This window comes from Vanessa cardui, chromosome 26 (assembly GCF_905220365.1).
Source record: "Vanessa cardui chromosome 26, ilVanCard2.1, whole genome shotgun sequence".
In the NCBI taxonomy this organism is placed as follows: domain Eukaryota; kingdom Metazoa; phylum Arthropoda; class Insecta; order Lepidoptera; family Nymphalidae; genus Vanessa; species Vanessa cardui.
The window spans coordinates 3,855,144-3,871,439 of NC_061148.1; the positions used below are offsets into that span (position 1 = coordinate 3,855,144).

A 16,296-nucleotide genomic window follows, 5' to 3' on the forward strand; every position below is an offset into this window, starting at 1 on the left:
ATAGAATATTTTAAATATTTCGGTTGTTTTAGCCAAAACTAAATAAATACTATAATCAAAGTTAAAACGATTACTATAATTGTATTTCAATTATTAATAATCTATTACTTAATGATTAAATAGTTTCTAATTATAAAGTTAATGATTACAAATAAACCATTAGGAAATGACAATAACATAAATCGATGCAGTAGCTTTCGTCCTTTCCCGTTCAATTACTTCAGTTTGTTACAAACGGTCATTCTTACCAATCTATACGCGTGTACTAAATTTGAATACATATTTTCGTTGAATATTAAAAAAAAATTAGTAATTTCGATAAGAAGAAGACGAATTTATTAAGCTGAAAATGGAGGATGTTACGGCAACAACTACTTTCCCAAGTCCGGCCGTTGAGAATACAGTGCAAGAAGATATAGTTCCCTCAGGATCCCGAAATCTATCGACCAACGCTGAAATAGGAGAAAGTAATGATTCAGGAAAGACTGATATTAAAAATGCTGAAGTTCAATCTCATGTAGAATCAGAAAACATTGCCAGTAGAGGACGTTTTCGTAAACCAAATAAATCAGAAAACACTGTGGTTCCAAAAAGTGGAACGCCAAAAGACAGATTACAAAAATCGCCATTAAATGAAACACCTTTAGTAGTGCCAAGCAAAGTTCATAAGTTAAATGTACCAGATAATTATAAAGGAAGCCAAATGTTCATGCCGACGGGCGAGCAGATATTCTGGGTTTGTCAAAATGCAAGATTATTATATATTATATTATTATAATTATAAAACTTTTGCCAAAGACTTAGCAAGCGTCCAGACCTTTTTGCGTAAGAGTTACATTTATCCAATCCATCCTCACAAATGTTCTCGTAGTATATATACTAAACCTTGAATTGCATTTATATTTATATATTCTATCATACACAATACTTATGATTTATAATCAAGTAGTATTTACAACGGTGCCATTTACCAGGACGAAAGTATATACCTATAATTTCTTGCAAATTAACTTTCTTTTAATTTAGTGATTGAAAAATATCATAATTATGCCTAAAATATATATAGAAGAATTAGTGTACCGCGCTTTACTATAATAGATGTAAAATATTTGTAGCTGGGTGAAACTCATCCATCTGCATCAGACACCGCTTCGTATCAAGATTTCAAAGAAATTAGGTCCCAGTGTTTGGCTGACGGCAAATTGTTCGAAGATCCGGAGTTTCCAGCTGCATTTCGCAGTTTGTACAACAAACAACGATCGGGTAAAAAGCTGAAATGGCTCCGACCTAAGGTGAGATACATATATTATACTAGACGTAACCCGCGGCTTTGGTCCCGTAAAAAATATGAAATTAACTTAAAATATTAAATTGATGTAAGATCTCTTCTTTACAACACTTTACAACTATATTTGCAACCATATAAAACGATAGTGATGGAATACTATAGAATAGTCGGATTTAAAGGTCTGGAAGCCCTGGGGCCACAAAACGGTGAAAGTCTTAGAACAACAGAGGCGTGGTGATGTATAATTCTATTATGGATTAACATAAAATTTGAATTTTAATCTTTTAAAATAATAATTAGTAAATATTTGATAACTCTTAATCTCTATCGTAGCTCCACCCTAAATCTAATCTATAGAACTCTTCACTTATTTCAGATACTGTCATATTAACAATAGAGACTTACTTTACAATTAACCGTATAAAGTTTTTATGTTAGGTTTTATAGATCTAAAAACGCAAACCTTAATAATAATCAATGCCCTGTCTGTCCGTTCGAAAATTTCAAAAAGATCGTCTCTTTGAGCTTCCTCCTTTCCCCTTGTTATTAAAGATCAAAAGAATAACATTCTACATTATAACTTAGTGGTAGGGCTTTGTGCAAGCCCGTCTGGGTAGGTACCACCCACTCATCAGTTATTCTACCGCCAAATAACAGTACTCAGTATTGTTGTGTTCCGGTTTGAAGGGTGAGTGGGCCAGTGTAACTGCAGGCACAAGGGACATAACATCTTAGTTCCCAAGGTTGGTGGCACATTGACGATGTAAGGAATAGTTAATATTTCTTAAAGCGTCATTGTCTATGGGTGATGGCGACCACTTATCATCAGGTGGCCCATATTAGGATACATCAGAAAATTTGCAATTTATTTTAATCCCATTTTGAAAGGGGGAATCGCCTTTTTGATTATTATTTTTATCGTCACAGGAAATTTGCGAAAATCCACAACTGTTCGTAGAGGGCTACAGTCGCTTCGACGTCCAGCAAGGACAGCTGGGCGACTGCTGGCTGCTGGCCGCGGTCTCCACCCTCACCTTGCATAGAAAGTTAGTATAGTTTTGGATTTTTTGTATGAACAAAAATAAAGGAAAAAGCAGATGATATTTAGCGAAAGCTAATGGAGTATCAAATTTTCTTACGCCAGAAATCATTGATTTGTACCGGTTTGAAAGCGATTGAATGTAAATTTACATGATGATGTGTTCAACTATATCAGTCGTGGTTATGATTAAAAACCAAAACAAAGAAAATACCGTTAAAACTAAAACAATAGTTACATATTACAGCTATTACATACCATTAAAAAATAAAATATTGTTTCAGTCTGTTCTACCAAGTGGTACCAAATGACCAAAGTTTCGATAAGGATTATGCCGGTATCTTCCATTTCCGGTAAGTTGTGTCTTTATTGTAAGAGAACCCTTGTATACCTGTGAGTTAACGTTCTATGCTGATTCTAAATCTTCTTTGAATGGAATATCATTACATAGTATAATATGAAGTCACTTTTTAATTTTTCTGTTTGTGTGTGTACGCAACGGATTTTGTTGCGGTTTTTTTTTAATAGATAGAGTGATACGAGAAGGAGTTTTTATATATAAAATACATGGACTAATTCGTAAAGAAACACTGTTAATTTTAGAAGTTTTTACTGTGATGTCATATCATTTCACCCGTGCGAAGCCGGGGCGGGTCGCTAGTAATTTATAATGACAAACACATTACAGTTTTATTATGGCTATATAAATATTTAAGCATCATGTAGTCATTTCAACTGCATTTTTGGAACTTATACTGTCTAAACTGATTGGAAAAGATTTAGCAAAATAATGTGTTCGTCTAAAGACCCGTTTTTAAAACATAATTCCATTGTACTATTAGTTTGGTTCCCACCACTATAGGGATGGTAAAGGTTAAAGAAGACCTATGCGCCTGCTCCTTATGTGTAGTGTTTATTAATAAGTCTACTACATTACATGTTTAAGGGTCTGGCAGTATGGTCGTCGGGTGGGGGTGAATTTATTTTTTATATTGGTTGTGATATTGTATCTGCTGTTGGTTGTCCTAGTGAAAATAAAACAAAATTGCATGTAGTAGGTCAACCCTTAGAAATGCCATGGTTATTTATTTGATTTGTTTTTTTTTACTTTGTTGAGGATTATTTTCTTGTTTGATAGCGCGATAATAACTGTAATATGTGTTCCAGGTTCTGGCAGTACGGTCGCTGGGTGGACGTCGTGGTAGATGATCGTCTCCCCACTTACAGAGGGAATCTCCATTACCTGCGTTCCTCCGAAAAGAATGAATTCTGGGGTCCTTTGCTGGAGAAAGCCTATGCTAAGTGAGTAATGTATACTATAAGAAATCAGAAGAGGAATCAATTTAAAAAAAATACGATCAGTACGCAATTAGACTTGTGTTTGTGTGTTTGGTGTGTGTAATATCTTGTTGGTACTACTGGCCCTTACATGGACACCGGGCGTGAGACTCAGCTCTGAAGTATGAGCCCTCTCGGACATTCGTCCTGCCCTATGAGAACGCTCGTCTACTCAGAATGTAGTCAGTGTTATGAGGAGCGCTTTAAGCCGTGTTTAGTTGACGTCACAACCCTTTTCCTGTCGTCACTAGTCTGTAGTGATTTCCCTATGAAGGGAGAATAAAAAAGAAAAAACCTAGCTATGAACGCGATACTTAATCTACCAGTCAGGATTGCGATTGCAAATTTGGAGGCATATCGTGACCACTAAGGTGTTTGCTTTTGAGAAGAGACTGAAAGAAAAGCTCGATGCAAAAGGGGACGAGCTTACCGCCCGAATGCTACCATTCATTATAAATAATGCGAACGGGTGTCGACACATGTTGTTTTTGAACATTTAAAAATACAGTCATGTTGGTTAATTACATTTCAAGTATGTAATATATCCTGCCTGGAAGTCAACATGTATTAAGGTCTTACTTTTATATCGTCCGTATAATCTTGCATTGAATGTCTAAGACAGTCACTTAAGAACACACGACAGTACCTATTTCTTAATAGTCAGATCCCAGTCGCTGTGGCCGAATACGGTCGAGACAGGATAGACTAACCAAGCTCATTAACATCGAATTTTGAGCACTTGCTCTTGACTGTTTATTAATTAATAACAATATTTACATTCTTTATGTACTCAATCGTTATCTTCATTTGTTATCGAGTTTAGTCTGTTTGGTGTTTTATCTCTTGTTATGTCCAATATTTATGTTCATGTTAGTTATAATAAAATATATATTAATTTTAAAAATAATTTAAACAAGAGTATACCGGTTACGTCTGTGGGTCTTTAACTAAAACATTAAACAATAAAGTCTCCTTGGAACAACGGCTGACTTTTAATTTTTAGTAAAGCCAAAGCAAATTTGTATTTGAAATGAATAAACCAATTGATTTTTATCACCTACACTTTGGGTTACATCAACGATATAAAGAAGGAACGTTCAAATACGTTACATTTTTTATATCACTGAAGTAACACATTTACGCGCACAACGCAGGGGTAAATGGTAACTCACCAGCTCCGAGGGCACAGGAATACCCACTAAAAAAACCGGGGATGCCCTATCCATCTCTTCAAGGGTGCGCCACTACTACCTCACATACCTCGAGGCTCCAATAATATATCTAGACCTGTAATTATTTGTCTTTGTTTCAGATTACACGGTTCCTACGATGCACTCAGTGGTGGTATAACATGCGAAGCAATGGTGGACTTCACTGGGGGCGTCACTGAGTCCTATCAAATGACGTCACTCCCTGACAACTTCTTTACCATACTCTTGAAGGCGTATGAGAGAAACTCGCTTCTGTGTTGCAGCATCAATGTAATATTGTCTTACCAAATTATATCTAATACTGTAATTTTATAATCATTTTAGAATGCCGCTACCTTATTTGAACTTATTTGTCTGAACATTCAGTAGTGAATAAAAAATATATACCTAAAATCTATAACAAAACATGTGGAATCAATTAATTAAGTAAATGTAAATTTTTTATTCAGTCGAGTTTGTCGCTTGGATAAGATACACCGACAGCTCATTTTAAGCCCGCCTGGATGGGTACCACCAGTCTATCCTAACTTCCGTGAGTAAACCAGAGCAAATAGAGGTACAATAAACATGACCGGTGGCGCATTGGGCGATGTAGGAGATGGTTTATATTTCTCAGAGTGCCAAGATATACTCGTATAGATGTTGGCAACTATTTACCATCAGATAGTCTGGTCAGAAAACTTCGCAGATGACCGACCGCAAATTTAGTAATCCTGCTTAATCAGTTAGAAGATCGGAACCTATACCTAAATCTCGGTTTAACAACTTGTTGGATTGCTTTGCATTTCGTGTTGCGTTTACTTTATTGGTGACGTCATTTAAAATAAAAAAAAATGGCGAGCCTAATTTATCTGTCTGTGAAAACGTTTCTTACAACACCAAACAATCTGAAATTAAAATAAACAACATAATAGTAATAAGAATGTCGTTTGTTACAGCCGGACCCCAAGGTGGTGGAGGCGAAGACACCGACCGGCCTGATCCGCGGCCACGGCTACTCCGTAACGTGCGTCAAGTACGTGGACTTCAAGAAGCGCGGCCGAGCCGAGAAGATACCACTACTGCGTCTGAGGAACCCCTGGGGAAACGAGGACGAATGGAAGGGCGCCTGGAGCGACAAGTGAGTATGACGATGATGAGCGACAAGTCTGTGTTCTCTGTACCAATAATATGCTATATAGACTTGGCTAAAACCAACACTATGAGCAACAGACATGTGTCGGGATCGTAATAAAACTATTACCTAGGCGTTGTGTGAGACTCGTCCACGCTGACTATGCTTAAATACCTGCTATAAAATCAGCGGTGTGAATAACCCTTATTTTAGACATTAATCAACAGAAATTGGCTTTGAAGTATTAACAATTCCTTTCATCGATAATACGTCTTGGGAACCTTGCTTACAAGATATTTAAAAAATATTAGATATATAGACATCTCTTGTTACACTGGCTTACTTACCCTTTAAACCAGAACACAATCTAAATATTTGCGTTAGATATAATGATGCAAAATTAAGTTCAAACGAATTCAAATAATTCCACATGGGTAGTGTACCCATATCCATGAGGACTTGTACGAAGCCCTATCACAAAGTCTTAATAAATTCTTTCCCTAGGTCTTCGGAATGGCAATTCATACCAAAGTCAGAACGGGAAGACATGGACTTGACTTTCAGTCATGACGGCGAGTTCTGGATGTCTTTGAAGGATTTAGTCAGTCACTTTGATAGGTATGAAATAATATTTTATTATGTTGTAATAATTATATAAAAGATGTCGAAATGTTTTTCATACCAGTGACCTTTCTTTTATAATTATTGTGTGTGTTATATTTCATGACAGAATCGAAATGTGTAACCTGAATCCGGACTCCTTCAACATCAAGGAGTGCCCCGAAGGCTGTACAAAGAAATGGGAGATGTCTGTTTTTGAGGGAAAATGGGTGAAAGGTATGTAACATCGATTACTCCGTTGTTGCTTAGAGCTCGTGGTACAAACTTAACCTTAAACAAACTTACAAAATTCAATAGAACCGATTACTGTCCATGGGAGTAATCGGCCTTACGAATTTTGCTAATGCTACATCTAAGTTGTCTCGTACTATAATTACATAAAATATTGATCATTAAAACAATGATAATTATTATTCCCAGATATTTCGGCTGGTGGTTACGTGATGCATCGCGATACCTTCTGGAAAAACCCTCATTATACCGTCACCTTAAAAGATCCGGACGAAGATGATGAAGAGAACAAATGTACCGTGAGTGATATTTGTTATTAATTTACGTATTTTCTTACACAATAAAATCGTAACACATAATTAAATATGGTTTGAGTAAAGTTTTGGATGTAAACACTGCTATATTCTTGGATTTGCCAACTCTGGCGCATTTACTTTTACTTGTAGTATAGAACATTAATGTCGGCGTCATCTTCTAGATCATCGTATCTCTCATGCAGAAGAACTGTTGCTCCCAACGTCACCGGGGCCTGAGCTTACTCTTCATAGGATTTGCAGTTTTCCGTCTCCCAGAGCACTATGATGTTCAGGAGTCGTTCGAATGGAACTCCATTAACTACAATGATTGCGTGGGATATACTAATTCTTTTCATAATAAAAGAGAAGTCTGGCAGCGGTAAGAAAATCATTACATAGTATAAAACAAAGTCAGTTCGAAGTGATTATGTACTTTATCAGTAAATGAAAATACTAACAAAAATATTGGATATTACCGAAAAAAAAAAGAAATGAAAATAATAGGCTTACTACTGATGGATCCGTCGACTACGAACAACGAGTAGTAGGGTAAATGTACGAAGCTCGCAAACGAGTTTAGTTATTCTATATTTAGTACACGTAAGCAAAACGAATCGTTCATTTAAAATTGGTGAAATTCTTTAGTATGCAATAGTCAGTCACATTTGATTATTTTCACAAGATCAGAAATGTTTATAGAATAAACGCAGATGAAACCTCAAAGTACAACTTCTTATATAACAATCTTTTATACGAAAACTTTTTCCAAAACGCACTGCATCACCTGGTATTAACACACACACATTTTTGTATCACATACAAAAATGTGTGTGTGTTAATTTAGTAGTTTTTTTAGTTTGGCAATTCAGTAATTACCCTCCTTTTTTAGCATAGAATAAACAATTTGTTTCTGATTATTACATCACTTAATTTGTAATCACAGACTAATTTTACTCTTTCATTAATTTCGTTTTATATTATTTTCATAAATGTGCTGCAGTTACCAGTTGGAACCGGGCTCCTATCTAATCGTGCCTTCAACCTTCATGCCCAATGAAGAAGGAGAATTCCTCCTACGTGTGTTCTCTGAAAAGAGCAATAATATGACGTATGTAAATCTTATTATCTATTTATAAATTCACACATGAACATATAGGCAGTAAATATAATCGTAAATAGAAAGGAATCACAGCTTAAGCACTAATATGCTACTGTTATTTAAAGAAACCTATGTATATGTATCATTTTGTTGATTTAGATTATTATAATTAACTGTCTCGTTGCTTGATTGGCTAGATTCATGGCTGCAGACCCCAAACAAACCTGACAAAACCGATCGAATCGATAAAGTTGCCTAGCAAAAACTTTTCGGGATCGAGTCTGTAAGTTGCAAGTACACTCCCGTGCCTCATAAAGCCCGTAAAGCCTTCCTGCGCCTGAACTCTTTCTAGTCAGATTTCCTGTCCCATCAGATAGCGGAAGTGATACTGTATTACACACTCGCCTACGCGCTCGCGCATACAATATGTCCTGCGTAGTTTATTAATCTCCTTGGGATTTGCCGTCTTGGCTGGAATCAGTCAGGACGTCATAATTATAACATATTTACTACTAATAAACACAAAACTATCGTCTATTTTGAATTTTGAAAGATAGCCTATACTAATAATCTGTTATTTTTAGTGAAAACGACGAAGATGTCTTTATGAGCGATCTTGACGACAGGGTAAGTTGAAATGAAAAAATACAATATTCTTTGGACAAGGTAATATAAATCGCAATAATATAACCATAAAAATATTGTTCATTCAGGTAAAAAAAATGGCTCTAAATCCTGAACCAGCGGATCCCATTCGAGCCTTATTCAACAGCTTAGCCAAAGCAGATGGGGAGGTAGACTGGCAGGAGTTAAAGGAGATTCTGGACTATGCTATGAGGGAGGGTAAGTGCGCTCAGTATGATAGAGTTTATTCCAAACCAATCTCGATTAAATATTGATATATTATTGTATGTATATGAATATGAAATATAAATATTGTACATGAATAATATGCTCGTAAATTCATTGTGAGTTTCTTTTATTACTTCTCATGTGAGTGCGTTTAATTTTTCCGAACCATGTTAGGAAGTGTAACGGTTTTATATTATGTGATGATTTTCACTTTACGTGAAGTAAAGTGAAAATCGTATAATATATAAAAAAATGTATAATATATTTTTTAATGGTCTTATCTATAATTGAATCTTAAAAAGCACGGGTACTGGATACGGAAGTGTAATGAAACTTCTTTGTAACTCCGGCATAATATTTAATTTGCAAACATTTTGTAATATATAAGACACGTTTTAAAATTCTTTTACCTATTGCTTTTTTTTTTGCTTTTGAGACCAATTTTGGCCTCAAACAAGTTTTCGAAAAAGAGCTGAGAGATCTGCGTGGGTGATTGTACATATTAGAAGTATTTGCGCAAACACAGATAAATTTTCTTTTCCTTCACGCTTATGGTCCGATTGGGCAATGAAACCCACCAAAATCCTGTTGGTGTCCAATATTATTATAGTAGGCAAGAAAGTGCAAGTGTAAGGTTTACTATGTTCGTCATTGCCAATCGTTAGAACGAAGACATCCCTTATGCCTGTAGTTACAATGACTCACATTTGTAACCAAAACACAACATGACTAAGTATTACTGATTGGCGTTAGAATATTTGATAAATGGGCGGGTCAGTCCCAGACGGTCGGTACCTGAAAATCCTAAAAAGTTTTTGGATAGAAAAACATAATTACTTTAATAATGCGACAGAGAGTTTTAACTCTGACTCTAGAGCTCTTCAGTCTTACAGCTATTTTTTTAAACTTCAAAAATGTATTCAGAGACCCCTAACTAACGCTGCTTTACGGTACTTATGTATCTATTAAAACTACTGCGATGGCCATTTTCGTCACAGATCGGATAGGCTGTAGGAATGTTTTTAATATAACACCTCCATATTATGCGACGCTATCAGAAGGCAGCCTCATAACAAGACCAACGAGGTCTTGTTATGGGGCTTAAGTCTCGAAGAGTACATAATTTGTGATTAATATATCAATTTCAACTGGATTTTTCACGGATAACCTTCCGAAGAATAATTCGGATTAATCCCGACCCAGGTGTTGCAGATGTCCACGGGCGGTGGTAAACACTTTCCGTTAGGTTCCTCCAGCTCGTTTGCCCCCTAAAATCTGAGTTCTCAGTTCTTGCGACATAATTTGTTGATGAAATCTATCGATAAAATTTACAAGTTAGTTGAAAACTTTGTTATTGATTTTGTGATTGATTGATCGTAGTAAGAAGAATGGATAGTATTGCAAATATGTAAATCTGCCTCAACGCTGAAATAAGCCAAGACCGATAGTACACAAATACCTTGACACAGAAGAAAAAGCAAAGAAATCACTTATATGTTGGAAGAATTTTCAGAAAATAATAGAAGGAATCCAAAAGTGCTCTATGCTATTCCGCTATTCTGATAGATGTTTGTGCATGTACTCTATGCACTAACATCTATCAGGAAAGCGGCATCGACAAATTACGGAACCTGATACATGAAGAGCAGGAACCAGGGTCATTGCAACAGGAACAGGTCCTTCTCAACTAACCAAAGCTGCGAGGTAGCGAATGTTCTTGTTTCGTGTATTTTCTGAGATATGTATTAATATCTCATGATAAAGATATTACAAGAAGCCTGATAAGAGCTGTAACCTGTTATAAATTATTTATTATCAAGGAAGTATTATCTGTCCAGGATATAACTAATTGCGATTTGTCCCGTCGTTTGATTGTGATTAAGTAAAAAACGTTATTTGGAAGATTTTACTGTTTACACGCTCGTACCTTGAAAAAGTCATAAAACCATCCTGCATAGGAGTGTGTGCAACGTGCAGGTTGTGTTTGCACTCACTCTTGTACTACAATATCCATCGTGCGGTTGGCTGGATAACTAACGTTTTGTGCATAAGAAATATTAGTAGTAGGTGTAATTTGTTTGAGTAAATGTTTATGGAACTTTTAACTTAAGAAAAACTCTGACATATTTTTGCGTGCTGTGATTTGGAATATGTCAAACTAGTTAGAAAGTAGTATTTAATTGGATAACTGAATTCTTGATTTCTTTGTTTAGTTTGATAGTAATCTATTAAACGATTCTGTGCCGGATAACTTTAAAGTAATTAACACAGATACAGAGCTGGCTTAGCTCTTTAGGCCTGGCCTTAGGCCTTATGAGATGAATTTTGGGACTTAGGAGTCTGGATCCAAGTCTTGTTTTCCTTTACAGTAAAATCGGTACGATGGTAAACGCCATATATATATATCTATCTTTTAAATCACTTGATTTAAGAGATAGACTAAAGACAAATTTTCTACAAATTACAATATTACACTTAACAAATAGCAAATATAAATTAATCAACGCAAATAAGAAAAATAATAACAAAGAGAGCAGCTAATCTGTTTTCGCCTTTTAATTATATCTTAATTTTGAAGATTCTTTATATAAGTATGTGTATCGAATGTTGCAGAACTCCAAGGTGAAGGTTTCTCCGAGAATGTCTGCAAGAGGATGATCGAGATGCTGGATAAGGATGCTTCCGGAAGTCTCGGCTTCAAAGAGTTTAAATCTCTGTGGATTGATCTGAGGCAGTGGCGGGTAAAACAATAATTATATTATCATTACAATGCCTACATATATGAAGCTAACAAACTGGATCGATCTAGTTTTTTTAGCAAATACCAAAAAGCAAAATTCCTACTCGTTGTACAGGAACGAGGCTGACAACTCAGAAGAGTGATCATAATCTGTGTATATTGTACTATTATATTTTGAGTTGTTCTAGTTATTGAATTGATTATAGTTACTTAGGAAAGGAAACATAAATGGAAAACCATCATAAGGTTTATTAAATGGTCGATCTGATTGGTGATCAAGACTACAAATAGACATGTTGATACCGCAAGAAACATTAATCATTCCACATAACACCAAAGTCATCTTGGGGACTAATATGTTATGTTCCTTATGGACAGGGACAATGTATGTTTACGGGAAGGTCTTTATTGTTCACTAAGTGACATTAAATGTAATAAATGAATCATCGATATCAGTAAAAGCCGTTGTGATATATTCCTACTATAACGCCAGATGTCGTGTCCGTTACAGGCGGTGTTTCGCCTGTACGACACCGAGGGTCACAACGCCGTCCCGCAGAAACACTTGCGTGACGCGCTGCACTCGGCCGGGTACACGGTCAACGCGCATACTGTCAACGTACTCACGCACAGGTACGTCACTTAAACTAAATGAAAATTAAACAGCAATTATGTAAGAAAGAGACGAAACGGATGTGACATTGAAGGCGATTTAACATTCGCTTCATCTCTTTCTTACAGATAGGTTAATGTAATGTTAAAAAAAGATAGGGCGAACATTATAGTTAATGTACTTTGGATGCTTTGACATTCCAGAACGATATTCATAGTTCTTTAGATGCAGTGAAAACTGAAAACATTTATTCGTCAACATCAAATCGATAACTTCTGATGTTCCGTAGACATCTGATTTTAGATTAGTTTCGATATATCGGATACATACACTAACGCTCACAATGCACTCGACCGGGCACACGTTCGTAAATACGTTTTTATTCTCATTCTTTTTATGTTTAGTCTCGATCTCAATATCAGATATTGTGCTGCGTGTTGATAAAAATGTACCGTCGGTTTGAAATACCTCAGAAACCAAAGAGGCCTCGAAACTGTAATTTCACCGAGGTTATAATCTTTTTAGAAGTTTATATTGTTATTTAAGTCTGTCTCGATTTGGGTATCCTTCGTTCCAATCCTCAAAAAGTCATTACTAAAAATGTTAAAAATAAATTTTACCTAATATTATCTGTTCCTGTTTTGAAATCGTATAATTACTCTTCAACTATTCTGTTCTATGTTTTTATTTGTTCCTGATTGTGAAAGTATGAATGTTACAATTTGTAGGAAATTCTTTGATTTTCTCTTCTTGATTTAATACACAATTTGTTTCTATATGTACAGACACAGCTCAAGCCATGGAATAAAGTTCGTCGAGTTTATATTGTGCCTTGTTCGACTCAAAACCAAGATCGGAAAGACAGCATAAGGTAAAAAAAAAAATACAGACGAGTTGTTAACCGCCTCCCAATTATGTTCTAGTAAACAGATATGTTATTAACGCGCAAAAATTAAAGATTAGAAAACGTCCTAATTGGGACGTTTGTCTTATGTCGTTTTACGTAGTAATACGTTAAAATACATCATAATTACGTAGTAATACATTTTGTGTTATTAAAACATCTAGTTATCCCTTTTACTTATTGTTTTTATCAAGCTATCCTTTTTACTTGTAACGAAATGTAAAATAAACGGTCCCCGGCGCGGCACACTTTTTTCTGTTGTTTAGTATGGGTATAACATATCTATTTATTAGAATATCATTGCCGCCTCCTTTTTGAAGTCGGTTGATAAATAACTATATTTCTCATAAAAGAGTTCGCATTTAATTATAATATTGTTCTAAACATCTATTGTAATACATAGTTTATATTCAAACTTATTAAATATTTCAAAATTTTAAACGAATTAATTTTTATGTGTCAACTATTATGAGTGACATTGGCAGAACTATGTATTTCGCGCTCAATAAACTTGCATACACATTAGAAAAAAAAGTAAGTATAGTGCAACACAACTGATTTAGCATCGGCTAATTCAATAAAACCGATTACTGACGATTTATACAACCAATAGAAATAGCTCCCTATCGCGCCAATTGTCGCTATTCGTCGCTATAGATTCTCACGCCAGTTCAACTCGAGAAAGCAAGTGCATGTAAATTGACGTGTCCTATTGACGAATATATTAGGTTATATGATATTACAAGTTATTACGTTTGTGTAAAGATCATATTCACATAAGAAATAAGTATTGATAATTTGAGATAGCGTACCTATTTCGGATGTGATCGGTTTTAGGAATTTTGCCGATGCTACATCTAAGTTGTGTCGTACTATAGAGTTTATTCACTTATTTACGTTCCCTGTATTACGAGCTAACAAATTTCTAGGCTTCATCAAAAATAGTATCCCTTTCACATCGGCATATTGACACATTCATATACTTTCTGATTTCAAATATCCATTACAATATTAAATTGTTTCAGAAACCTTTAAAAGTCTTCGGGTGACTACGCCATCTTATCCCATGAGGAATGAATCGCGCAGTTATTTTTATGCAGAAGATATTTTACAAGTGTATGTTATAACTGTGATGTAACTCTTATAGTTAGAACTGTCAATTTGACCTTTCGCAACAAAATCACAAATGTAATCAGTCTAAAGTTGGAGGAGCATCGTGGATACAAAATTCGTATATAATATATATTATCAAATATGTTAAATTACTAAATTGTGTCTAAATGAAATTTTTTGAAAGTGTTTGACCTATGTGATATATTTTTACGTCTATTATGTTTTTTTTAATCCAATTAATTCTGAATAAATGTATTTCCTAGAGCTGTTATTTATTATTTTATCCCTCTCACCATAATTAATCTTTGGTGAAAATATATAAATCCCATTAATAGACAATTTATCTATCTGTATAGACCGCGTCGTGTAAAAAGAACGCTGGAAGAAAGCGGAGGGGGTGTGCTTGCGCATAGGTACAATCGAGCAACAAAGTACTAGGCATATTGTTTATTTTTGAAGGAGCCTCGCTCGCGGGTTTGCAAATTAAATATTGATAGGCACGCCGAAAAATTTACTGGACAGAATATAATTAAATATAAATAAAAACGTGTTTGATTAAAGATAGAATATTTAATCTAATTACAAAATTAAAGGTGTGGTAGAATCCTTTTTCGATTTCAATGTCTGTTATTGGTTTTTTATACAGTTCTTTTATTTTTGCCGCTAGTTAGAAAGACAGTAAGAAATTCCGAATCTTTTGAACCTTTTAAAATTTAGATTCGAACCATTTTGTAGCCAATCTATAAAACGGACCACCATTTTACAGATTGTTATAAATTATTATCAACTGCATTAATATCAGCCTCTCTCTTCATAAAAAAATTTACGTCATAAATATTATTTCTTTCTTTCCTATGTAAAACCATTTCGTAATAAAAACTTTTTTGCGTGATGGTATTTTGGGAACAAACGTAACGTGGACACGGCGTGGATAGCAAAGGGCGACTGACGAACCAATAGCGCACCGGCAAGCATGCGGCGCTTGACCCGCCGCACCTCATACCACCAAATAGACCGATAAATAGTCTAGTGCGCAGGTTGACAGCCAGCGTTCTTTTTACGTGACGCGAGCTATAACCTTAGTGGATTTCTTATTATAATGTACGGTCAGAGTAAGAAAACTTTCGTTAATTTTCAAATTAATTACTTGATCAAATCGTAAAAACTTAGTACCTTTTGAATCTAAACATCAAATCATTACAACGCAATATTTTCTGCATTATCGATCGGTAAAAGCTAGCGCGCACCGGTGATTTTTGTCACGGCGACTTTAAAGTGTTTGTCATTGTCACGTTTCCAAGTTGGAGTGCGCTCATTAATAGAGACAGTGACAAAACATTTTCGAAATCGAAGTGTCATTTGCCACTATGGATTTCGAAAAGACGATCGTTCTCTGCGAACTCGTGAGACTCAGCAGAAAAAGAAAGCGAAGAGAATACTGGGTACTAATTCCTTCCCACGCTTTAATTTTCACGTGAATATCTAAATACTCTTTAAATGTTTTATCATAAAGAGCTGGTCTCCTTTCCACTTCTTCTATTGGAACATCATTATCAGTATTGTCTTCACGAATGTTTACGTTTTGAATAGATGGTGACGCCATTTTGCGCGCGCCAAAGTCGGCAGTCAAAGTGCAGATAGCGAAAGACTGACGACTAGAATGACAAATTTGTTACTAGTGCGCGCATTGCTATGAAAAAAACGTAAAGACGCTGACAGTTTCGTCACGGGCTTGTTCGCCGGTCGGCGTACACAATTGTCACGTCGTAACATGCGCGCAACTCCATACATATTCACGGACTTGACAAGAGTGACGAAACAGTCATCGTGACAAAAA

At 35.4% G+C, this 16,296-nt stretch overlaps 1 protein-coding gene across 1 annotated transcript; it reads left to right on the top strand.

The window, feature by feature from the left end:
* Positions 1 to 349: 349 nt before the first annotated feature.
* LOC124540653 (calpain-B-like) lies at positions 350 to 14,560 on the top strand. Its single transcript, XM_047118320.1, has 18 exons — positions 350 to 736; positions 1,116 to 1,292; positions 2,216 to 2,334; positions 2,612 to 2,680; positions 3,495 to 3,629; positions 4,978 to 5,146; positions 5,815 to 5,996; positions 6,495 to 6,608; positions 6,721 to 6,827; positions 7,032 to 7,141; positions 7,321 to 7,517; positions 8,139 to 8,246; positions 8,822 to 8,864; positions 8,951 to 9,080; positions 11,703 to 11,830; positions 12,341 to 12,462; positions 13,228 to 13,313; positions 14,372 to 14,560. The coding sequence occupies exons 1-17, from the start codon at positions 350 to 352 to the stop codon at positions 13,310 to 13,312; spliced, it is 2,382 nt and encodes a 793-aa protein (XP_046974276.1). The 3' UTR covers position 13,313; positions 14,372 to 14,560.
* Positions 14,561 to 16,296: the final 1,736 nt, after the last annotated feature.

Bases quoted from the DNA above. Each gene is read 5' to 3' on its own strand.
- LOC124540653 (XM_047118320.1), top strand. From the start codon at position 350: ATGGAGGATGTTACGGCAACAACTACTTTCCCAAGTCCGGCCGTTGAG. The intron at 11,831-12,340 runs GTAAAACAATAA...TGTCCGTTACAG, and splicing joins TTGATCTGAGGCAGTGGCGG to GCGGTGTTTCGCCTGTACGA. The intron at 12,463-13,227 runs GTACGTCACTTA...CTATATGTACAG, and splicing joins GTCAACGTACTCACGCACAG to ACACAGCTCAAGCCATGGAA.